Source organism: Acartia tonsa, chromosome 9 (genome assembly GCF_053477335.1).
Source record: "Acartia tonsa isolate MP-2025a chromosome 9, ASM5347733v1, whole genome shotgun sequence".
NCBI lineage: Eukaryota > Metazoa > Arthropoda > Copepoda > Calanoida > Acartiidae > Acartia > Acartia tonsa.
In genome coordinates this window covers 143,054-168,257 of record NC_137268.1, presented here as the reverse complement: position 1 = coordinate 168,257, position 25,204 = coordinate 143,054, and the positions used below count along the sequence as shown (strand labels likewise).

At 29.9% G+C, this 25,204-nt stretch overlaps 2 protein-coding genes and 2 long non-coding RNA genes across 5 annotated transcripts; all 4 read left to right on the top strand.

Moving 5' to 3' along the window:
- Nucleotides 1-211: 211 nt before the first annotated feature.
- On the top strand, nucleotides 212-6,101 carry LOC145328375 (uncharacterized). The gene is made up of 10 exons (XM_080172009.1): nucleotides 212-276; nucleotides 826-918; nucleotides 1,035-1,086; nucleotides 1,924-2,062; nucleotides 2,374-2,410; nucleotides 2,853-2,924; nucleotides 3,309-3,376; nucleotides 3,508-3,606; nucleotides 5,997-6,031; nucleotides 6,093-6,101. Exons 1-10 carry the CDS (start codon nucleotides 212-214, stop codon nucleotides 6,099-6,101), a joined length of 669 nt encoding a protein of 222 aa, XP_080028135.1.
- Nucleotides 6,102-6,175: 74 nt separating this feature from the next.
- On the top strand, nucleotides 6,176-7,441 carry LOC145327971 (uncharacterized). Its single transcript, XR_013882296.1, has 4 exons — nucleotides 6,176-6,230; nucleotides 6,580-6,665; nucleotides 7,194-7,230; nucleotides 7,373-7,441. It is a non-coding gene; the product is annotated as an uncharacterized LOC145327971 (long non-coding RNA).
- An 11,504-nt stretch (nucleotides 7,442-18,945) lies between these two features.
- LOC145328374 (uncharacterized) lies at nucleotides 18,946-22,093 on the top strand. Its single transcript, XR_013882429.1, has 4 exons — nucleotides 18,946-19,040; nucleotides 21,370-21,468; nucleotides 21,731-21,829; nucleotides 21,990-22,093. It is a non-coding gene; the product is annotated as an uncharacterized LOC145328374 (long non-coding RNA).
- A 160-nt stretch (nucleotides 22,094-22,253) lies between these two features.
- On the top strand, nucleotides 22,254-24,371 carry LOC145327969 (ankyrin repeat and KH domain-containing protein mask-1-like). 2 transcript variants are annotated; one of them, XM_080171488.1, is made up of 4 exons: nucleotides 22,254-22,347; nucleotides 23,191-23,259; nucleotides 23,802-23,846; nucleotides 24,113-24,371. In XM_080171488.1, exons 1-3 carry the CDS (start codon nucleotides 22,263-22,265, stop codon nucleotides 23,828-23,830), a joined length of 183 nt encoding a protein of 60 aa, XP_080027614.1. In that variant the 5' UTR covers nucleotides 22,254-22,262; the 3' UTR covers nucleotides 23,831-23,846; nucleotides 24,113-24,371. The 2 variants fall into 2 exon arrangements, with proteins under 2 accessions (XP_080027614.1, XP_080027613.1); XM_080171487.1 differs by having other exon boundaries at nucleotides 23,802-23,850; nucleotides 24,113-24,370.
- The last annotated feature ends 833 nt before the right edge of the window (nucleotides 24,372-25,204 follow it).

Below are 25,204 nucleotides of genomic sequence, written 5' to 3'. Positions count from 1 at the left end.
CTTAAAAATCGTTCTCTTGTCAATGTATGCAACTTAAACAGGCATTTTATTTTCACTATATCATCAAAAACGACTTTCTAACTCATAAACCACCAACTAAAAGATATTTTTATTTTATTTTTCTTATTACTAACCCATGATTATCATATTCTAATCCTACTTTGTAAACACAGTGGTTCATTCATTCAAAGAATTGGCATGTTTAGGTGAAATGAACACATTTGAATGTATAGTTGATAATAATGATGGAAATCATTACTGGACACTCGAAGAAAGGTAACCACATACAACTAGTTTAATCATTTGCAAAGCTACTCTATAATTCAAAATGTCAATTTGTCTGTCTATAGAAAATGTCTATTCATAAAAAGTTTTTTTTGTAATGATTATTTGTACTAATGAATTCTTGGTATGTAAGTCCGTCAAGCAACAAAAAGACATATTATACACATTTATTTATATGGTTGGATAGGTGCAGATACCTCCCCCCGCCCCTTTTCCAATTTTAAAAAGTGAGAGAGAAAAATAGCGTATAGTTCCTCTTGTGGTAATGCTTCTTAAGAGGAGTTTCTTTGTAATTTCACAGTAGCTTTTCTCCTATTTCTAAAACCTGCGGGGGCCACTAACCCTGCAGAGCCCTTCTAGGCAATTACCTTACCTAATATAACCTAACCTAAACAAACATAAAATAATGAAAGCCATTGCGAAAATACGACAAAATGCCTCTTTTGCTTTACATAGTTGATACATGGTTCATGCTACAACAGACAGACTCACAGATAAAATCAAACTCGAACAACTTGTTGATATAATTAATTTTCCTAGGAATTATTCAGCAGAATTGAAGGATGATGGGACAGAAAAGTTGATGATTATACACTTCATATTTACTCTTCAAGATGATGGCCAGGAATTGAGGTCATTTTTGTTTGTTAGAAAAAATAAAATTATAGTACATTTTATAAACATATTTTTTACAAACTTTTCATTTAAGGTAAGATGAAGAGCCAATATCTAAAAATATCTTTTTTTAGATGCTGGAAAGATGAAAATTTTGATTTTATACAGATATCTGTCCTTGAGCAGGTTTATTAAATATTTATTTTTTCTTGTTACAAATGTTACCAAATATTACCTGACTATAGATATTGTCAATTGTGTTAGTAACCAATAATTTATCTTCTTAATAGTCTTTTATGTATATGCATGTAAAAGATGTGTATAATGTGTGAAGTGTATGAGTATATTTTTAAAATGGATACTTTTTATCTAACTTTTTTGCTTTTTTACTTTTTATGGGATCATTGCAAAATTTGACGATTTTTATTTATCATTAAAAAGTTTGTGCTTAATAAAGATAACTAGATTATGCCTCTAGGGGCACTTGAAAAGGGGAGAGTCAAGTTTGATAACATAATTTATTATTTTAGATTTTTAAAGAAAAAGAAAAAAAAATTGGGGGGGGGGGGAATATTTTGGAGGGTATTTTTCTTCTAGAGGCGATTTCTCTGGGGAGGGTACCCTTACCCAAAATAGTTGTAACCTTCCCTGGACCTATGAAAAGCTATCCTGTTAAGGAGAACAGATCAGCTTAACGGTTAGCAAGATCCTTCAGTACAAACACACATAGACAAACAGACATCTGGTTACTTTAGAATAAGGATTGAATAGTTGCTTTTATCTATTGCATCATATTTTAAACAGCTTTCAATAACAGCTATAAAAATGTACCAATTATAAGATTTTGTTCCAAATGCCAATGGCACAGGCTAAAAAAATGGTTTTAATATTGTGATTGTACATTTTTATATTCATAGAAAACTGGATATAATACAATGCATGGTTTTTCAGTGTGTTTGAGATTTGCTTCTTATCTATTGGATATTAATTGGTTTCGAAGCCATAATGGAAATAAAAATTTAGACTTCACCTGGGTTGAGACTTGATGATGGCTTAGTATATGCTGGACAAATTCTGAATGGTAAACCTCATGGCTATGGACAAATAATCAAGAGTTCAGGAGAAAAGTACTCTGCTGTTTTTAAAAATGGAGTTGTAACAGGTATATTTCCTATTATTTTTAAGTTTTACATTTCTTAGCTCAGGTTAGCTCCCCAGAGTTGTATTTATTGCTATGATAAGGTTTAGATATCTTGCAGGAACTGGGGGGTTCAGGTAGTTAGTACATGTCAAGTGGAATTTAATAAATATAAGTTTTGGTGGACCATATTCTAATAAATATTGGTTTACTAAAAGATTTTTGATGGAGCCATTTCATCATTTGGAGATAATCTAGGAAATTATTTATTAAAACAACAGTTAAGAATCATTTTCCAGTATAAATATAATAATTTAATTTCTTTTAAATCTTAGGTTCTCTGATTAATGATGTATCTGAAAACTGTACAAGGTGATAAGTTTTATATTTAAAGATATGCTAAAAAATGATAGGACAAATAGATATTAGCTTTGTGTAGATATATGAACCAACCTTTGTAAAAAAGGTAATAATCAGTAAAAGCTTCATTGTGCTTCCTAGAATTTTCTCTATGAACCAGATTAAAGATAATTAAAGTAGTTATTAAAATACTTTTTATTTCAATATCAATAACAACAGATTGTCACAGCCAATTGTTGGCAAAAACTGCTGTATCTGTAAAATGGTTCTAGAAAAAGATAATGGTTGATATTCCAATATAACATATTTGTGCTATTTGAAAAGAAAAAAAACTCTACATTCAACACAACTAAAATGAGAGGCAAAAAAGATTTGTAGGGTCTATTTTATTTTCAGCAGTTAAAATGGTGTAATTTTTGCAGGCTTCCTTTAAGTTACACATTTTAAATTTTAGGTCCAACACAACTTTGCTGTCTGATGGAAAAGTGATGTATATGTTTATGGATGAACATGGATATGGTCGGAGGTAAAGTGAATGTTCCAAATAAAGAGTGTAACTTTAATGATTTTCATACAAAAATTTTATGATTAGAGCTAATTATTGTTATGTGACATACAAAGTATTGGAAGTGTTCAAATCTTAGCACATTATTTTGTCATAACCAAAGACACTAGATTTAGTTCCTAATGTAGACACATTAGTTGGAGTAGGAAGAATGCCTTGTCCAATAACTTAATACCATGCACAGACAGGACTCCCAGACAAAGGTCATGCAATTAAAGGGTTGGTTGCCTAAAGGGAGTTTGACCATATTGTTATTCACAGCAAGATAATAACAAATTTTAAAAGTTTGTAAATTCTTTTTTATTATAATTTGTCATTTGTTTAATCTAAAAAATTTTGATTTAGTTATTCAGATGAGGAAAAAGCATTTGTTAAAAAGCAAATGGAAGTTATAGAAGCTCTCCCACTTCAAGGTCTTGTTTTTTCTTCACTGATGAAGAATTATAATTTTAGATTGTAATCATAAACATAGTTTAGATTGTATTTATTTACTTCATAATTGCCTTTATTCTTACAATTTGCCAAATTTAAATTTAAATTTTAGACACAATTAAGTTTGTAGAAGTGGAGAATATGAAAAACTGCGGCAACTGCTTGTTTTTTGACAAAAAAGATACATCAACAAAGTGTCCTGGAAGAAAAAGTAAGTAGATGGATGGAATCAGTTAATTTAAAAATTAAACTTTCCAAATTATTTAAGAAATCAAGTCATACACAGACACTCACAAATGTGCAACAAATACTTTTTGGGTCAAACTTAAAACTTTTAAGGGACAAATATGCAAAGTGTTCTGGATGGAGTAAGTTTTCAAAAATTAAAATTTCAAAATTTGCATAAATTGAGAGAGATATATAATCTAACATATTGTGACAAGCACTATTTCATAAAAACTTTAAAAGGAACAAAATACAAGTAGGGTTTAGGTTACTCTAGGATTTTCAAATTTCTTTCTAGGTTACATATAGTCTAGCTAGGTTACAATATAGAATTTGTTGCAAACAAACAAAGTTTAATCTCTTCAATTGGTTAACTGCCATGATTGGAACAAAAATATTTATATTCTTCAATAAAAAACAATTGTGTCTGCATACTTGTAAATTCTAAAGTGTGTAATATAATTTATGTAGAACTGGAATGTGAATGTAAAATTAGTTTTTTTCTTTTGCCTTTCTAATTTAACCCATTAGTGCCGAGCGCCACTTTTATGGGCCGATCGAGCTGTAAGTTTCAGGGAAGCTTTATAATGGTCAAAACGGAATTCGTATTTTTTTGTTTTGCTCTAGTGGCGTGCACAGGAAAGTTGCAAAAAAACCCGGTTCGGCTTGGCCATAAATACCAACCAGGCATTAACACCCATTTTTGGTGCTTTCCCCCAGTTTTAAAACCCGGTTATTTTGACCAAAAATCGAAAAATGTAATTTTTGAACGCCAAAAGTGAGATGAACACTTTTAGAACTTTGATACGATCCGTAATTGAAAACTACACAACCTCATGTAATCTAAAGAGCTACAAGTATAATACGAAGCGATTTATTTCAAATTTCGTGTTTAGCTGGCGTTGCTACAAAAGACCAACTCTACAAAAGACCAACGCCTACAAAAGACCAACTAGTCGGTTCTACAAAAGACCAACGCCTACAAAAGACCAACCCTACAAAAGACCAACGCCTACAAAAGACCAACGACTACAAAAAATCGTAGAGCTGGAAGGTCTATAGCTGCAACTGGTGTAGCATCATATTTGTATTTATCAAATTAATAAATATAATGAATATAATGTATGCTTTAAATAGATTTTAAGCGACACAATTACAAGAAAAAAATTGTAATTATTTTTTTGTATCTATGTAATCAAATAATGCCTTGAAAATCTTCTAAATTTTAAAGAAAAAATCTTCCAATTTTAATGATATCCAATATGGCGATTAAAACACAAGGACAAAATTCAAAACCGAAATTTCTTTCTTGAATAACTTTGTCCGCAGGCTGAATTTTAAAATTCCGTCCGACAGTTTGTCCAAAGTCTGTGTTTGCTATGTAACGGAATAGTTTCGAACCCGATACAACCTTGCTTTTAAAATATTGACCCTTTTGTAGTTGTTGGTCTTATGTAGGTGTTGGTCTTTTGTAGGCGTTGGTCTTTTGTAGGCGTTGGTCTTTTGTAGAGTTGGTCTTTTGTAGGCGTTGGTCTTTTGTAGAGTTGGTCTTTTGTAGGCGTTGGTCTTTTGTAGAGTTGGTCTTTTGTAGCAACGCCGTTTAGCTGGCGATTTCGGGTAAAAAAACCCTGTTTGTTGTTGTTGTCAAAAAAGATCTATTAGTGAAACCGGGTAATAAAAATTTCAGACTCAAAATGGAAATGCCGAACCGGGCCTATATAGGGCGTAAAAAAACGATAAAAAAATCATATAAAAAATAATAATTTAAATAAAACGAATTCACAAATAGATGTACTTGTCAATAAACTTTAGATTTAACGAAAAAAATCAGCAACTTTACTATAAAAACAAAAAAGTTAGATGGGGTATTTTGAATTTTCATGATTTTCAAACTTTGTTGATCTATACCGGCAAACGGAAGTAAGAAAAGCTACCTGCTCCAGGGGGAAATGAAAGCCAGAGTAGTAGAGGGGGGATTCATACTGAGAATGATGCAATTATGAAGCCGGAAACCGGTTTTTTTTACATTTTCTGGCACCGGGTTTTAAAACCCGGTTCGGCACTAATGGGTTAATCATGTGCATATCCCAACTATGGTCTTTTATAAAAATGTCCAACAGTGAACCACCCTAATAAATATTCTTTATTTGACTTAGATGACCTTTTATAATATTTAATTATATAAACATTTGTTTCACCTAGATAGATTTTTGTCCAACATTAATTTTCCTAATAAAATAGTCTTTAAATATTTGAATAAATCTCCTAATTAAAAAAAGAAAGGGCATTCAACTTTAGAGATGTCCCTCTAGTATGTTTGTCCTCTCCTAAATTTGTCATTGTACCAACATATCTTTTATAAATATATTATTTTAGGTCAATGTAATGCATCTATGTCACTTGGACACCCAGCCTGTTTTCAGTCCAATGGTGATTTTTTAAACTTAAAAAAAATCATGTTTTTTAATAAAGTTGTTTTAAGATTATTACTTTAAATGATATTTAAATTGTACTGATAAAATCTTTTAATTCTAAACTAATTTAAATGTCAGGAACTTCAATGTTGCAAGAACTTCTAAAGGTTATAGAACTTGGACCAAAGCAAATAAGGTATTTCTTATTAAGGAGTCCATAACAATATTATTATTATTGGCTATTTGACATTCATGTTCAAAGTTTTGTTATTAGAAGTAAAATTTATTGAATAAAGAAAGCAACCCAACTCACCACCAAGATTATATGTCATAAGAAAAACATAATCTATTTTAAAAAAAACATTTATTGGAATAGCTTAGTTTATTGCATTTTTTTATTTATTGGTAGTTGTATTTTGTATTTGTATTTTGAATTTCATAAGGGGTTGAAGTATAAAATGTATAGTATGTACATAGTCCATATTAATTTATTTCCTTACTAAATAATCAATAAATTTATAATAATCAATTCTTAAAATATTGAGAAATGAAAGTACAATTGAAAGTGCTGGAAGTGATGAAAATAACTTTGGACAAGATGAGTTTCAGGACTATGAAGATCTATTGTTAGGTTATTACTAATAAATTATTTTTAATGAATATTAAAAATCATATATTTGTTATCAATTATCTTATACTTTTGTTTAAACTAGCTGCATAAATCATAAATGATAATTATAATTAGATAGAGTTTTTTTTTTTAATTCAAATAAAAAGTAATTACATTTTTCACCTAGAATATATAATTAAGAATGTAAGATATAGACAGTAGGATTTTTTTTTATTTAAAAAAACATGAATAATTACAATTATTTGATTAATGCAATAATTTATTTTTCAAATGTTGGTGAAATAAAGTTTTGCTTCTATTTAGCTCATTGAATTACCAAAACAAAAATACATCATTTTTATTCTAGGACTCCTAAAAGCCAATTTAAATATCCTTGTAGGTTTAATAATTGTTTACTTTTAATTTAATAAAAAAACCCTGTATGATTATATTGAAATTTTATTGAGAGTAAATGTATTGCAAAAATTTATGTAATAAAAAACTAATGAATAAGCCACTATCCAATAATTTATAGTTTTAATGAAACAGGTGATGTTGATTATGATTCTGGTTATAGTGCTGTCAGGTAAAATAAATAACAGAGAATTTAATATTATGGGGTTTAGGTTTTTTTGGGCCTTCACTTTAGATGTGTTACAGTTACAAAATTTTCTGACTTTTTAATACCACTATTTTTTTTTATCAAAATCTCAGTATCTTTTTTATAGTAATACAAGTTACAGATGGTATAATGGCACTATACCATTCCAATTTATGGATGAATGGGACTATGGAAGGAGGTAAAATATAAACCAGTAAAAGATAATTGAAAATATAGTGAGATTTTACTTAGTATAACAAAAATTTGGAAATAAACACATTTTCTACGCATCATTGGCTATGTTGAGCATCAAAATAAGTTCCCTCAGCTATAATAATAACCCTTAAGAGGCACCTTTCCACACTAGGAATTGCCAACAGATATTTTAGTCTAACTTATTCAAACAATGATGTTTGTTATATATATAATTAATCTAGTTTGAAGTATTTTTTCTATTAAACAATTTTCTTTGGACTTTAAAAGTTAAAATGTATCACCCCTCTTTCCTATTGAAGCTGGGGTACTCAGGGGAGTTGAGGGAATAATGATTAGTCTTTAAGCAAACTCTGGCCTGGACGTTCCTGTTTAGGAATGTTTATTATTTTATATTTTAGTGGAAAGTGGTATATTTAGGTTAGATGAAAAGTTCTTTCATTTCATATTACAGGGTATTTTATGAGATATTTGGTTACTTTAAATCAACTACCAACCTCTCATTTCTTTTATGGGGCTTTAGAATAGTCATTTTTGTATTATTATTATTGGGGTAAGTTGGATTATAAATTTAGCTGCATTAATAAATTCGTAAAGATCTTTATGGGTATTGGAGATTTCTTTAGTCACATTATATGTGTTATTGGGTGCTAAGGGGAAAAGGGGTTTTATTGATTTAAAAAAATGAATTTTGATAAAATTAAATTAAAGCAACCTGATCAGTTATCCTAAATTCCTTGTTTTCTAGTTAGACTAAGTAAGTAAGAACTGCTTAAAGTGGCTGTGAATTTGCAAATAACGTTATATATATAGGTAGATAACTAACAATTGAAGATAAATCTTTAAAAATATTGCCTAAAAAAATGAAAAATATTTAATTAGATGAAAAACAATTTTCAAATTTTCTAAACAGAACGATACCGCGCTTATCATTATTATGAAAACTGAATAATAAATGCATTAAATAAGAACAATTGCAGTGCATTTATAGGGAATTGTATTCAAAATAGATAAAGCATTGTGTATTTTTTTAAATGTCATTTAAAAGTAACACAACATGATTATCATTTTAATGATAAAAAAAGCAAAAAAGAAAATTAGTCGAAGTTCAAAAAGTAAAATGTTTTTTACCGGCACAACATTTTATTACCTCTCTTTCTATCTATCTGTCTCTCTCTCCATCTCTCTCTTTCTCTCTCTCTCTCTCCTTCTCTCTCTCTACCTAACTAATAACTATGTATAAAAAGATTATCATTCTAATCTTGTAATTTTATATTCAATTTTATTTAATTCACTAGCAACTTTTATAATAAAAATAAAATAGCCTAAAACCTTCACTACAGACAAATAGGAATAGGATGTTGTTAAATCTTTTTATTAAAAACTTGACATTCTTTCTATTCTGTATTCAGGGAGGAAATGGATATTTAGCTGTTTATCACATTAGTTCCCAAAGTTAATGACATTTTATTCGTTGAATAAATAACTCTGGGGACTTTTATTTAATTTTTATTGGTTGGTCCATTACTGTGTGTGTCCAAATGTTTAAACCACTAAATATAGTTTACAAAATGTTTAATTTTGTGTATATTTTCCTTTTGGATATCCATTAATTTATTGGCCATTGTCTTATGCCTTTAGTTCCCTGGTTAAGTAAGGTGTGTAAATATGTGGGGGGAGAGTGGGCGTTTAGGCAGAATGGGTGTGTGTGGGTGTGGGCGTTTGTGTGTGTGTGTGTGTAGATGCGTGGGGGGAGTGGGCTTTTTAGGCAGAATGAGAGTGTGTGTGTGTGTAGATTCGTGGGGGGGAGTGGGCATTTTAAGCAGAATGAGTGTGTGTGGGTGTGTGTGTGTGTGTTAGGCTACGTAGTGTGTGTGTGTGTGTAGATAATTGGGGTGTGTCAATGTGTGTGTGTGGATTATTACTAATCTTTCATTGACATAAAAAAAAGAATATTAATTTTTATGGAAATATTTTAGTAAAATGACTGAATCTTTTGCTAAAAGTGTGTAGCAAATATAATATACTTTCACTTTTTAAACCATTAAATTCTTAAATATTATTCTTTCTAGAGATTTAATCAATTTTTCTTTTGTCTTCATAGCAGCTCAAACATACTGAAATTTAGTTAATCATTTTATAAAATAAAAGGAATTTTGTAATTACATTTTAAAGAAAGTTTGAAGACAAATATTAAAAGAGGTTTATTACAAAATTATTTCCTAAGTATTGATTTTTTTGTTTTTATCTGCAAGCAAAGAAATGGCTTATTTTCTTATAGTTTAATTGTTGCTCAAACTTACTGGAACTTTTAAGAAATTATTCTACAAAAATTACTTAACCCTTACAGATCGGGCCCCAATTCCCACCTTAATAGATCAGGGAGCAGTCAGACCGCTCCTTAGCCGCTTTTTAGCGGCCAGCCGCTAAATTTTAAAACAGCTGTAGAGCAGCCAATTTTGCAGCTAGGATGACCAAATTTTAGGACAAACTTTTATTTTTTATGATAAAAAAATTACTTTTTCTGATCATCGCCGAAAAACGGCAAATAACGGAAACCGCCATTTTCGGCGGTTACGGCGGTTGGCAGCACATTTTAATATTTTTATCTGATTATTATTGCTCAAGGGTTTACCAAAAAAAATTATAGGTCTCTAGCTGTAATAGAAGCCACGATATTCATGATATATATATCTGTAGTAAAAGCCGGACCAAAATCGGTCATAAAGTTGGTCAGGGAGCGGTCAAACGGTCATAACACCACTTTTCTCAGAAGGTCATTGATATCTAAGTATTCACCAAAAACATTTTAGGTTTCTACCTTATACACAAAAGTCATAATGTAGAAATTAAGATTTATTTAGAATTTTTTCTAATTCGTGATCTCTTTAATAGGGGTTAGATATAGGGTGAAAATGCCACCCACTTGATCAATTAAGTACTCGCAGAGGGCCTGATCTTTAGGGGTTTAATAACATGGTAATTAATTTAAAATTTTACATAAATGATTCTCCACATATGGTTAGTTAGTTTTTGTATAAATTTGCCAAAAATTTAATCTTTAAATTAATAAAAGACTTTTGAGATATTATGAATGAGAAAATGTTTATGATTTATAAGCACAGAAAACCATCATACCTTTAAAGTACCATTGTCATGAAAAAACAAATGATTTTCTCGAAAATTGAATTGTAAATGTTTTTTTTATCTTTGATAACGAGACCAACAAGAATTTCTAGGACATCAGCAACATGTATTGACCAAATTTTTACTAACACAAAAGATAATAGTTTTCATTCGGGAATTTTATTAAATGATATATCTGATCATTTCCCAATTTTCACAATAACACCTTATTCATATAAAGCAAGTAAAGAATCATGTATTTTTACAAGAAATATTAATGAAGAAAAAATTACTGGGTTTATCAATCTATTAAGAAATGTTAATTGGGAAAATGTAACTAACAGTTTGAACCTCAACATTGTTTTAATAAATTTTATGAGCTTTTAATGAATTTTATGAACTTTCTTTTCCTTTACAAAAGATAAGAATTAAAAAGAACATACATAAAATTGAAAAATTTATGACTGATGGTTTAATGAGATGTAGAGATAAAAAATTTGAATTGTCAACATTAAGTATTAATGAGCCAACTGCTGATAATATTAGGATATATAATAGATATAGAAATATCTATAATCGTGCAATAAAAACAGCTAAAAAATTGTATTATTGTAATGAGCTAAAAAAATGTAAATCTGACTTGAGAAAAACTTGGGATATTATTAGAGATGCAATCCGAAAAACAAAAGATAAAGCAACACGTATCAATGAATTGAAGTTTAATGATGCTATATATTTAGATATTGCAGAAATTTCTGAGAAATTGAATAAACACTTTACTTCTGTAGCAAGCAAGATATCATCTAAAATAAATCCTTCTAACATTGATCCGTGTAGCTATATACCTAATTATAATTCCATTTTTAAAATGCATACAATAAACCCAAATATAATTATAGATATTGATAAAAAAATTAGAAATAAACAAAGTATGGACATTTTTGGCCTGTCAAATTCTTTTTTAAAGAAAATAATTCCTGTCATTGCCCTTCCTCTCTCTCATGTGATTTACCAAACTATTTTAACTAGAAAAATACCTTCTGAATTAAAAATCGCAAAAGTTATACCTATTTTTAAGTTAAAAGGAAATAATTCTAATAAAAAAGCTGATCCATCCAACTATAGGCAAATAAGTTTATTAGCTATTTTCTCAAAAGTTTTAGAAAAAGTCATTTATCAACAACTGTCGTGCTATTTGATTAGAAATAATATCATTTTTGAACATCAGTATGGATTTCAATAAAAAAAATCTACAATACACCCTGTGATACACCTCTTAAATTACATAGCTGAAGCAAAAAACGATAATAAAACTGTAATTGGAGTCTTCTTTGATCTTGCAAAATGTTTTGATACAATTCCACACTCTATTTTAATTAAAAAGTTGTCAAAAATTGGCATTAATGGCGTTGAACTTGAATGGTTTAAAAATTATTTAAGTAATAGACAGCAATTTGTACATGTAAACAACACTGACTCAACAAAGCTGAACATAGATAGAGGTGTCCCACAGGGCTCTATTTTAGGTCCAATTCTATTTTTAATCTACATAAATGATCTTAAAAATTGTACTGATTTATATACAGTATTATTTGCTGATGACAGTAATTTTTTAATATCTGGTAAAAACTTTACAGAGATAAAACTGAAATTAAACAATGAACTTAAAAAGATATCTGATTGGTTTAGGAGTAATCAAATGAGCTTAAATCCTGATAAAACTAAAATCATGATATTTAATAAAAATGAAAATACTATTGATTGGATGCTCTTAATATTAAGCTAAACTTTAACAATGAAAATGAGTTTGATCCTGAGAAAATAAAAATCTTAAATTATGTCAATTCAAGTAACGATATTCCTGCAATTAAATTCCTAGGTGTATTTATAGATCCTTCTTTAAATTTTAAATATCATGTAGAACATTTACGTAAAAAGATTTCTAGTTCCTTATTTCTAATAAATAGAGCTAAACATATACTGAATTTAGATAGCAAAAAAATGCTTTTTCATTCACTTATAAATAGTCATTTACTTTACTGTTTACCTGCCTGGAGTTGTGGTCTTCAATCTACTATGGAACCATTAATTAAATTGCAAAAAAAGGCAATAAGAATTGTTTTTAGTAAGAAACACATCTCACACTTAATGCCTTTATTTAAAAAAATGAATGTCCTTCCTTTACATGAATCAGCTAATTATTTGAAATTATTATTTATGTATGATTTTATAATCAGTAAGCTACCAAGTTCCTTTCAAGGTACTTGGCTTCGCCGTAATCAATTACATACCAGAAATCTTAGAAACTCTAATATGTTTGATGTTAAAAAACCGAAGTTTAAATCTATTGAAAGATTTCCTAAGTATCATTTCCAAGAATTATGGAATAACCATTGAAATAATGATTTATTAACCCACAATCAATCAAGAAAAAAATTTATTAAAAATCTAAAAGAATCTTTGTTATCAAGCTTAACTCTAGTGTGTAACAACCCATTATGTCAAGAATGTAGATAAATTTACATTTCTTTTCAGCATTATCCTCTTAGAAATTTAAAAAATTCTTTTTTTCAATTTTATACCCCCCCCCCCCCCCAAATATCAACAAACAACTATTTTAGGTTAGGTTAGGTTTTAGGCTAGGGAGCCGAGCACTGCGGCTAGGCAGGCAAGGGGGCCGAATGCTGCGGCTAGGCAGGCAAGGGGGCCAAGCGCTGCAGCTAGGCAGGCTAGGGAGCCGAGTGCTATAGCCAGAGTTCATAGTTCGCTGGCGGGGGAAGGGGGGGGGGGGGGTACAAAATTGAAAAAAATTGAAAAATTTCTAAGAGGATAATACCTTCTTTTCAATATTGTTGGAAATCTGATAAATTAATCAAAATCTATTTGTTAAATTTTTTTTTAAAATTTCTATTATTGCAATAATGGTGTAAGACTTGTATGCCCTAATCAATCCTTCCTATTATCATTCTTTCCTCTCCAATATGATTTATTTATTGCTTATTATCTTTTTTTCTATTTTTTTGTCCTATTTATATGGCCTGTATGAAAACAATGTGTGAATACACATTACTGCATACTTCCTAGTTTTTAGGAAACTGCCATTTGGGAAGAATTTTTTTTTAACCCTTACAGATCGGGCCCCAATTCCCACCTTAATAGATCGGGGGGGGGGTCATATTGACCCCCCCCTCTATCTCGGCTTCTGTTACAGATAAAGACGTAAAATTTTTTTCTGGTGGTTCGTGTGTATTTTTAGAGAAAATTACTTTTTCTAGTAATAGCGACCAGGCCGCTCCAATAGCCGCTTTTTAGCGGCCAGCCGCCAAACTTTAAAACAGCTGTAGAGCGGCCAATTTTGCAGCTAGGATGACCAAATTTTAGGACAAACTTTTATTTTTCATAACAAAAAAATTACTTTTTCTGATCATCGCCGAAAAACGGCAAATAACATAAACCGCCATTTTCGGCGGTTACGGCGGTAAAACGGCGGTTGGCGGCGCCAATTAATATTTTTATCTGTTTATTGTTGCTCAAGAATTTACCAAAAAAATTTTTGGTCTCTAGCTGTAATAGAAGCCATGATATTCATGATATACAGTATGACCCTCGAAAAAGTATCTTTAAGGGTATACAGTCCTTATTTCTTAATGTATCACAAAAAATAGCATATGTCCTTGTTCTCTGTACATTTCCACACAAACATATATAAAAATTTTAATTTTACCTCCATTAACACCGGAGATTTTTAGAGCTAAAATTTTGAAAAAGTGACTGAGAAAAATAATTTTTTTTTGTTTCCCACTATTTTTGGATGGTTACATTATGTCTTTCTGGTAACTGAAGAATGATAAACAAAGAAAAACATGGTAACTAATTATTTCTTTTTATTCCACCAAAAAATATAAATTTTTAAAGGCAAAAAATACTACTGAATGAATTAATTATTTGCAAATTTCAGGCTATTTACTTACCCTTATTTAAGAAAAGGATTAATTATGACAGTTGCTCCGCCCCCTTTTTTGACATCTCAATCACTTAATAGGGGGTTAATTAAGCTTTTTAGACTAAAAAATCATTATAATATAATTTTATTTTCCTTATAACTTTTTTGTTATTAAAGTTATGATTATGAAACAAAAACAATATTCCTGCTATATTCATAAAGATTTATTTGGTTTTTTAATCTAAAACAATTTTGCCCCATAAGTAAGTTTTTCAAAATATCATTACACAAGAAAGACTCAAAAATATGTGTAAAAAAAAGACTTTTAACTTAAAACCTAATTTTTTTGTTTCATTTTTGTATAAAGTTTCTGCTAGTAACAAAAATAATAGGAATTCTATCTTAATTTTGCCAAAAAAGTCAATTTATGTTAAAAGTTACTTTTTGCTCAGTCACTTTTTTAAAACTTTAGCTCTAAAAATCTCCAGTGTTAATGGAGGTAAAATAAATTTTTTTATATATGCTTGTGTGGAAATGTACAGAGAACAAGGACATATGCTATTTTTTATGATACATTAACAAATAAGGGCTGTATACCCTTAAAGATACTTTTTCGAGGGTCATGCTGTATGTCTGTAGTAAAAGCCGGACAAAAATCGGTCATAAAGTCGATCAAACGGTCATAACACCACTTTTCTCATAAGGTCATTGATATCTTAGTATTCACCAAAAAAACTTTAGGTTTCTACCTTATACACAAAAGTCATAATGTAGAAATTAAGATTTATTTAGAATTTTTTTAAAATTTTGGTGCTACCCAACCAACTTTGACCGGACACCACGACCGACACAGACCAGATATCTTAATAAAATCAACTCTTGCCGACGCATAATTACTAAACTTAAAAAGTCATGAAGTCACAGCTCTCCATCTTACCTACAAAAAAAATGACATTGAAAAAACTAGAGGGGGGGGTCAATATGACCCCCCCCCCGATCTGTAAGGGTTAATAACATTTGACTGTATATATAAATGTATATAATATTTATTTAATTCATTTGTTATTTTGTTGTTTTTTTATTCTATGTATGTACACCCAAGAATAATAAATCTAATCTAATCTAATCTAAAGTCCCTAACAGTCTTAATATTTGTTGGCATGGTGTCTAATGCAAAATGGTTGCTTTTTAAAACGCTTATTCTTTTACTACTTTAGCCTATATAAATTAAAAAGAATTTGGCTGTCAACTACTGGCTGTTTTATAAGATAATATTAAAATAAGCTGCTGTAAAATCTCACCAAGCTAAATTCATTAGTTAGCTGCCAATCATTTATATAAGCATTTAATAAATCAGTTTACCTTGGACACACCGTAGAAACATTTGTTTGCATAATTAATTATTTAGGTATACAGATAATGAGAAGAATGTAATAAAGTCACAAATGAAAATAATAGAGGATCAATTACCTAAAGGTAAAATTCTAAATTGCTACTAAAAAGACAACATAGTCATTAATACATAATAACTTGTTTTTCTTTGTGTATCATTATTCAGTTGCCAGAAAAATATAATATAACCATCCAATAATCATAAGAAACAAAAAAAAGTCTTTTTCTCAGTCACTTTTTCAAAACTTTAGCTCTAAAAGTCTCTGGTGTTAATGGAGGTAAAATTAAAATTTGTATATCTACTTATGTGGAAATCTATAGAGAACAAGGACATATACATTTTTTAATGATTCATTGAGAAATAAGGGCTGTAGATGCTAAAAAATACTTTTTCGAGGGTCATACTGTATAAGAATCTGAAATATCAGGGGAACATCTGCTACCCCCAACCAATTAAGGTGAGGAAACTTTTAATAATTAATTTGACTAAATAACTTTTAATGATTGTTCCCAAATGTTTGACACATTCTCTGTACACATGTCACAGGAACCAAAATTGATAAATCCAAAAGAAACAAGAAATTGTTTACAACTTAGAATTTAAAGGAATGGTTCAACAAACAAAAACAAAGTCATTCTAAGTTCCCTCACTTCATCATTTAATGCCTCGGAATGTAAAAAATCCATTTATGCTAAATGGGACAAAAATTGTTTTAGACATATGAAGTTAGATATTTTCAAAAAATTTTTAACAAGTGTTGACAAATTGTCAATTCTACAGCTGTACACATTTTATTTACAAAAGGGGTTAAATTAGGATTTTTAAAACTTATTACATATTATTTTTGAAAAGTAGAACAATATTATAAATATTCCATGAAATTTTTTCTCCGTCATAACTCTTTTAAAAATCAGATTATTTGTAATTTTATCTTTTATTTTTCTTTCAGAGCCTATAACTGTAATGTGACTGATGAAATGAATGTAAGATTTACTTTATTTTTAATTAAATAATTTTTACTGAAATAAGGTGTAGATAAGTTTTGATTGAAACATTTACTAACCCTATTTATCATCATCCTATTAAATAGCGAAGAAAAGAAATATTATAAACCAACTTAATTATTTCAGGAGAAGTATGAGGAATACAAGAACATTATAACAGGTTAACAGTGCAAATTATATGTGTCTTTTTTTGGTACCATGAATATCATTTACATCATTTTTATACATTTTTTACAATAAATCAAATTTTTTATAATAAGCGCCAGAATAATACTTTTTAATGAGGGGGGTAGGGGTAAAGGGGGTTGGTACCACAATTTTTAAAATTATAAAAAATACAAAGGGGATAATAATGAGATCTTTCTATAACTTAACTTATCCTAATGAACAATGTTTTTGATTTATGTTCTTATTTATAAATATTTAGAATTGAATGAAAAAATAATTAATCTTGGCAATCTTCTTCTTGATGCATCTGAGGCAGGACTATTGGAGAAAGTAAAATATTATATATCCAATGGTGCTGATGTGAATTTAAAGAATAAAAAAGGTAAGTTACTCTAATATCTGTATCTGCATGTCCATTCTTTTGTTCATAAGTTATTGAGACACATATTGGTGTAAGTAAACTAACTGACTGGCCATACCATCCTACATCAATCTCTTTCTTTAATTCAGTCTTTACATTTAATTAAAATACCAAAACATATTACTCTAGAACTAGTTGATATCAAATATCAAAGAATTAAATTTCAGTAGTTTTCCAAAATTGCCTCTTGGACCACTTAATCCACCCATTTTTATGTAATTGAATATAAGAGAGGGGGTTGTTTTGAGATAGTTTTTATAATTATGATAGGTCTGTTGTTAGGTTAGTTTTTTATTTGTTAGCCCTGCATGGTTAGGGCACCACAGTTGTATGCCCTGTAGTTATAGGACTCCTTTGCAGAATAATAAACAAGATTTTTGTCCAACCCCCTTATTTTTAAAATATCAGTAGTTAGGGGAGTGGGTTGGGTAAATGTCTGAAGAATGTTGAAGTAACAAAAAAATTAACTAAAAACTTTGAAATAAAAGCTAAAACTAATAATGGTAAATTTTTTAAAATGCTCCAACTTATTTAAAACTTTTCAACCTCTCTCACATTTTTTAAGTACCTAAACTACAAATTGCACAAAAATAGTACTAATATTTCCCAAAACTAGAGTTTATGACAATTCTTACAGTATGTATAACATTTTTCTACTATAAACCTGTAACCCCTAAAGGTTGGGAGGGGGGGGGGGGGGTTGAACACCCCTTTTTTCTATCTCATTTTCTATTTGTGAAAGATAAAGAGCCCAACCTGCATGACTTTTAAAGAATAAGTATGACACATAACTGAATTTTTTTAATATCTCCATCCTAGCTGGCACAGGATGCCAGGACACCTTTGGTGGGGTGTGATAAGCATTGAACAAAAGGGTGGATTGATTTTGGAATTTCACATAAGTACACATTGGCAAGAGTTACTGGGCCGATATAAAACCATGTGAAACTTGAAAGTAGTCATTTTGATATGCAACATGCCTGTGATTGAAGGAATTTCAATGTTTGGTTTTATATGAGGGTTGGCACATTTTATACCCCCTGTCACCTGGTGTTTTTGGATAACAAAACCCCTTTCAAGTTTCACAGGGTAACCTTTTAACACATCAAAAAACATTTATGTATACTTTTAATTATTTATTCAAACATGGGGCTAGGACACTTTTATTGTATAATAGTTTTATATAAAAGACAAGTGTATGTTCATCTAGGATTTACCAGTCTTGTGTAAAGACTGGGATAATGATGGTTTAACCACACAATACTATTCATAGGAGAATTATTTATTTTAGTTATATCTATCCATCTACTTTTTAATTCTTTGTTAGAACATGGGGCTGATGACTATTCATATGAGAATAATTGTTAGCTACACAATACTTTTATTGTATAATATTCTTATATATTAGACAAATGTATGTTCATCTAGGATATACCAGTCTTATATGGGCAGCATGGAGAGGACACACTGATATTGTGAAGATTCTTCTGGAAAATGGAGCTGATGTCAATATACAGAACATTTATGGTTAGTTACACAATTTATTTCAAATGTATCTATCCATTATCTTTTAATTCTTTGTTAGAACATGGGACATTTTATATAAAACAAATATGTGTTTATCTAGGAAATACCAGTCTTATGTATAGACTGGGATAATGATGGTTTAACCACACAATACTATTCATAGGAGAATTATTGTTAGCTATACTATACAATACTTTTATTTTATAATATTTTGGATCTACTGCAGTTCATAGTAAAATATTGCTGGTAACGAATACTTCCTGGTTCCTGGCAATATTACAACATTCCTGGATCCAGCAGCACGCATATTCCCCTAAATCCTAGGTTCCTGTTAGCTGGCAATCTGCAAATTTTCCAGGTTACCAGCAATGAGAGAAGATTACTGGCTTACAGGAGTTTTTACCCCATACCCCTTATCACATTTTCTTAGGGGGTAAACAGCAATGATTAATAAAGGACAGTTGCTTCCATTATTTTATTAATAATATAAGGTGGGGGAAGGATATAGGAGAGTTGGAGCTTTACCTATACATTTAACTGTTTCTATCTTCATATCCAATTTCGCACCAAAATTTGGGCGCGCCTTTTTATTTTTTAATACATTGAAAAGTGGGGGAGATAAATTCGTAATTTTTATCGTATTGATAAATTATTTTTTTTCTAAGTGGGGTTCTGAAATCAAACAGTAAAACCAACAAACTTGAATGCCTATAGAATGCCAAAACTTAATACTAGCCCCTATAACCTAAACTAACCTAATTATAAAAAAGTGCCACAGCCAGGGAAGGGGGATCAAAATTTTAAAAAAAATTCTATGAGGATAACGCCAACAATTCTAGCCTAAATCAACAAAAAGAGTGGCGTAACTGTGAAGTACAGACCATGAAACCATGTAAGTAATTAGATTATGGCGGGAGATTTTTAATTCAAACTATTCTATTCCCTCCCTTTTTTAGACTTTTAAATTTAAATCAATAAACCTTTACACACATATGATTTAATTCGCGCCAAGATTTCGTAGCGCAAGTTTTTAAATTCAATTAACGCCAGAGGCTGTATAAACTTTACGGGAAAGAACACTTTCGCACCAAAATTGGAATGGCATTTTTATTTCGTCTTATAAAATACGGGGTTTTAATTAGTGGGTATTCGAGTTAAGATAATGTAACCTCTTGACAAAAAAGCTAATTGGTTACCCATTTTTAAATTTCAATCTCTGATACTTTTGGCGGGTGTTTTAAATTTAAATTATCTTCCCTCCTTTTTATGCTTTGTAATCTCAAGCAAGCAAGGTTGACAATATAGCAATATTTGTTTTTTTCTCAATTAAGATCTCACTAACCACTGATTCGATGGAGTTCAAAATAGAAGCTTCACAAGGTCCCATGATGGTTTTAGGCTATTTTCTGCCCCCTTTCTATCAATTTAAAACAGAGCCTCATGATGCTAGGGGCGCAACTGCTATAATCTACAACAAAAGTAGGTTACAATTTCATAATGAGTTTCATACTAATTTATAAGTAACAGGGTGTCCGCTTTTGTGTGTGTTTGACTGTCTTTGTACACAGAGGGATCTTGCTAACCGATAAACCCAAAAAATTATAATAATATAATAATATCTAGTGGCGGTTTATCTTAAGAAGATTGTAAATGATACCCTCAAATCAACCAAAATAGTTAAAATCCTTCCCAGGATCTATTAACCTTAAAGTTTTTCCTGACTACTTTTATATTGTTACTTTTACACCTACGTAAACGTTGTATTATTAACTGTTGATAAAATCAGAAATAAGGAATTTTTCTCGCATTCATTCGATTCCGGTGTATAGGAACCGGTTCTCATCCATACGAAAAAACTATGTCTAGCATCAAATTATATCCAGCTTTCTACGAATATAAAAATGTACAATCATAATTGTACATTCTATATCCGCGGAAAGCCGTTTATAATACGATGCGAGAAATAACTATTATGATATTTGTCTCAGTCTCCCCCTCTCTAATTCATTATAGCCACTTTTGAGTTGTCTGAATCTTATCAACCTCTAATTGTGGGGTAAGTGTAATAAAAGGGAAATTGGAATTAAAAAGGGAAATATTGCTTTTTAACAGGAATATTTCAAACATGGCAGTGGCCAGGAATATGCATAAATTTCTGGCAACCAGGAAAGTAAAACATTGGTGGCTCCAGAAATATTTCTTGTTATGCTATATCCAGGAATCTTCTAACATTGCCAGGAAACAGGAAGCATTCGTTACCAGCAATATTTTACCATGAACTGCAGTAGATCCAATATTTTTATATATAAGAAAAATGCATTTAATCTAGGATGTACCAGTCTTATGTATGCAGCATGGGGAGGACACACTGATATTGTGAAGATTCTTCTAGAAAATGGAGCTGATGTCAATATACAGGATAATGATGGTTAGTTCCTAAATTTACTGTAGTTGTATCTATCAGGCTACCTTTTAATTATTTATTGGAACATGGGGCTAATGACTATTCATAGTAGAATATTGGTTTTCTACATTACTTTATATAATAGTTATGAATTTATGTATTTTTATCTATCCATCTATCTTTTTATTATTTATTAGAACATGGGGCTAGGTTAATGATGATTTAGCTTTACAATACTATTATTGTTTAATATTTTTATATATAAGACAAATGTATTTTTATCTAGGAGATACTAGTGTTACAAAAGCAGCATTTCAAGGCCACACTGGTATCATGAAGATTCTTCTAGAAAATGGAGCTGATGTCAATATACAGGATAATGATGGTTAGTTTCATAATTTATTTTAGTCATATCTATCCATCTACCTTTTAATTATCTATTAAAACATGGGGCTAATAACTATTTATATGAGAATAATTGTTAGCTACACAATACTTTTATTGTATAATATTCTTATATATTAGACAAATGTATGTTCATCTAGGAGAAACCAGTCTTATGGATGCAGCATGGAAAGGCTACACTAATATTGTGAAGATTCTAATAGAAAATGGAGCTGATGTCAATTTTAAGAAAACTAACGGTTAGTTTGTAAATTCATTCTAATTGTATCTATCCATGTAACTTTTAATTCTTTATTAGAACATGGGGATGATGACTATTCATATGAGAATAATTGTTAGCTACACAATACTTTTATTGTATAATATTCTTATATATTAGACAAATGTATGTTCATCTAGGAGAAACCAGTCTTATGGATGCAGCATGGAAAGGCTACACTAATATCGTGAAGATTCTAATAGAAAATGGAGCTGATGTCAATTTTAAGAGAAATAATGGTTAGTTCCTTAATTTACTATAGTTGTAACTACTGGATTAGGGTCAACACCCCTCTTAGCTCCTATTAGAGCTAAAACATTTTGTGGATGTCTCCTGTTTCATATTTTGCTTTCTTTGCCCTTTTATTTAACAACCATTAGTTTTAGGCAAGGAAAAGTGAATGTGATTATGACAAACAATTCTGAGTGACAATTTTTCTACAACCCCTTCACATTTTTCTCCCCTTTTTTTCCCCTCCCCTTCCGTTAGATAAAAAACAATTTTTACACCTCAATGCCAACAAAATACTTTCTTAACTTTTGGCAATTTCAAATGGAATTAATTGGCTGAATAGCAGTTCTTGGGTTTTAGGTGCTTTTTAACTTAAAAATTTAAATGGCTTTTTTTATTTTTATTTTTTTATTTTTGAAGCTAAAAGAACCATATTAGAATTCTCTAAACAAAATTTTTGGTAGCATCAGCTGTACTTGGCAGGTCCAGCTGCAGCAATTGTTGGTAAGCAGGGAAATTTAAAATGTTATGTGAACTAATGCTAAAGTTTAAAATTTAATGTCATTAAGTAAAAAATTGCGTTCACAGGAGCTATGACCTGGAGAATTAGAACCTGCAGGATTTTACCTGGAACCTGAAATTGACTTGAATTCCTATATTTCTATGTTCTATGATTTCTTTTATCTTCAAAAACAAATGAGCTACAGATTGTATTGTGATCAGAATTTTCTACTATTACCCTCCCACCCTGTATATATCTGTTTACATTTCATCTTTTCTGTCCAAACTATATTTGGTCAAATATTTAGTTGTGAATCTATCATGTGCATTATAGAAATTAATGTGTCTAGATAGAACTGCACTTGACTGGGCAATTTCTGAGGGGCATTCTGAAACTGCAGAAGTACTCAGAGAAAATGGTAAGTCCTTCTTGTTTAAGCCTTAGCTGTTGCAGGAAACATGTTTTCTTTCTCAATTTCTGTTTTCGCTCTAATACACTGAACCCTAAATGAGTTCTCAATGGTTTGTGGATAAAGGGAGGGTTGACCATCTTACAGTTGAGCTAGAGTGCTGAATGTGTATGTGGAGTTCCCTTTTTTATAGTTCTGACTTGCTTCCTTACCCATATTATCTAGTACCCTTATCTGTAGGTCCCTTTTGTACCTATAAATTGGCTCCTAGTAGATAAAGAATAATGTGGTTTCTTAATTTTTAGAGGGCCAGACAATCAGACAGACAGATAAAAAAATAAAGAGTGTTGAGGCTACAAATTTTAAGATTGACATCGACAATCTTTTTTTTGTACTAAATTCTTCTATAATTCTATTCTCTATGAACCAAGATTTATTAATAATTTTGTGAATCTTTGGAAACTTTAATTGGTCACAATGACCGCTACCAGAATTATAAATTTCTACATCCTGTTATTTTATTTTATTTAAACATGTAATGAATATTTCAGGAGCTAAGAGAGGAATTGATATTGAGTAACTGAACAACAATAAAAGTAGGTAAATCATGACATAAATTTGACTTATGCAATTAGAAAGAAAAAAAACCTTAAAGATGGAATATTCTCTTTATATCTTTCAAGCTGAAATTCCATACTATGTTTAAAACAAGATTAATGTACCAAAATCCCACATAATTTTTTTTATTCATTTTCTGTTGTAGAATATTTAAATCTATGAATAAGTTAAGCCCAGCTAATCTTTTTTTGTTGTTGCTGATTTATTTCTTATTTACTCATAATATTCAATGTTAATACTTCAGAACTGACAACGGCAGCAGATAAAGATCCTTCACAGAACATATTTTGGGTCATGTAAAGTAAACAAAGTAGCAGGTTTTGTCATATTTTCACAGAAGCTTTCCTGATTTGTCTAGCCCCTGCGGTGGGCTCTTACCCTGCAGGACAATTACCTAATTTAACATAACCTAACTTGAAATAACTTTTTAAAACCTACTGTGAAAATATGATAAAACTCACACCTGTGTTTCCTTTACATGATCCCATATTTTTTTATTAAATATATATATTACTATTTACTCAATTTATATCCAGTTACAGACATTCTCCCTTAATGTAATAATAGTTATTTCTTGCATCATATTATTAAAAGCTTTCTACAGATATAAAATGTTCAATCATAAGAATAAAACCAGTTTTCTTATTCTATGCTTTCAGCATCTTGGGCCATAAAAAAATGATTTTAATCTTATGATTGTACATAATCTTAGTAAATGGGATATAATACATTGCTTGACATAAATTTTCCTAGAGATCAAACTAAACCACCATCTGAGTAATGATTTGACTATTGGCTATCATTTTTGATATTTTAGATGAAAAAAAATAATTATATCTGAAAGGAGTTATCAAATAAACAATATTATAAAATGTAGAATATGATCCATTTTTGCTACTTCAAGTTTGATTTTGAAAAGGAATTTTTCTCTGTGTCCTCAAATTATTTCAAATTAAGAGACAATAAAAGATCAAAATATCTTAAAAGAAACCATTACAATATTCTTATAGACAGTCACACAGACAAACAAACAAATATATAAACATCATTTTGCTTTATTATAAGGATTTATTGAGGATAATAATCTAGTTTACTGACTAATTGGTCTTTTATGTCTTGTTGAATATCTTAATTACATTAAGGGACTGAGTGTCTACTATATAAACATGGTATATGGAGCAAATTGGCATGAATTTTGACTAAGTAATAAGAATTTGATATTAAAGATATAATTTGGACCAGTTTACTAACAAAATAATCTAGATTTTTGGGTATTAGAAACATCAGGTATCATGATCTAAACATAATTAATATATTATAAATACTTTAAATTAAA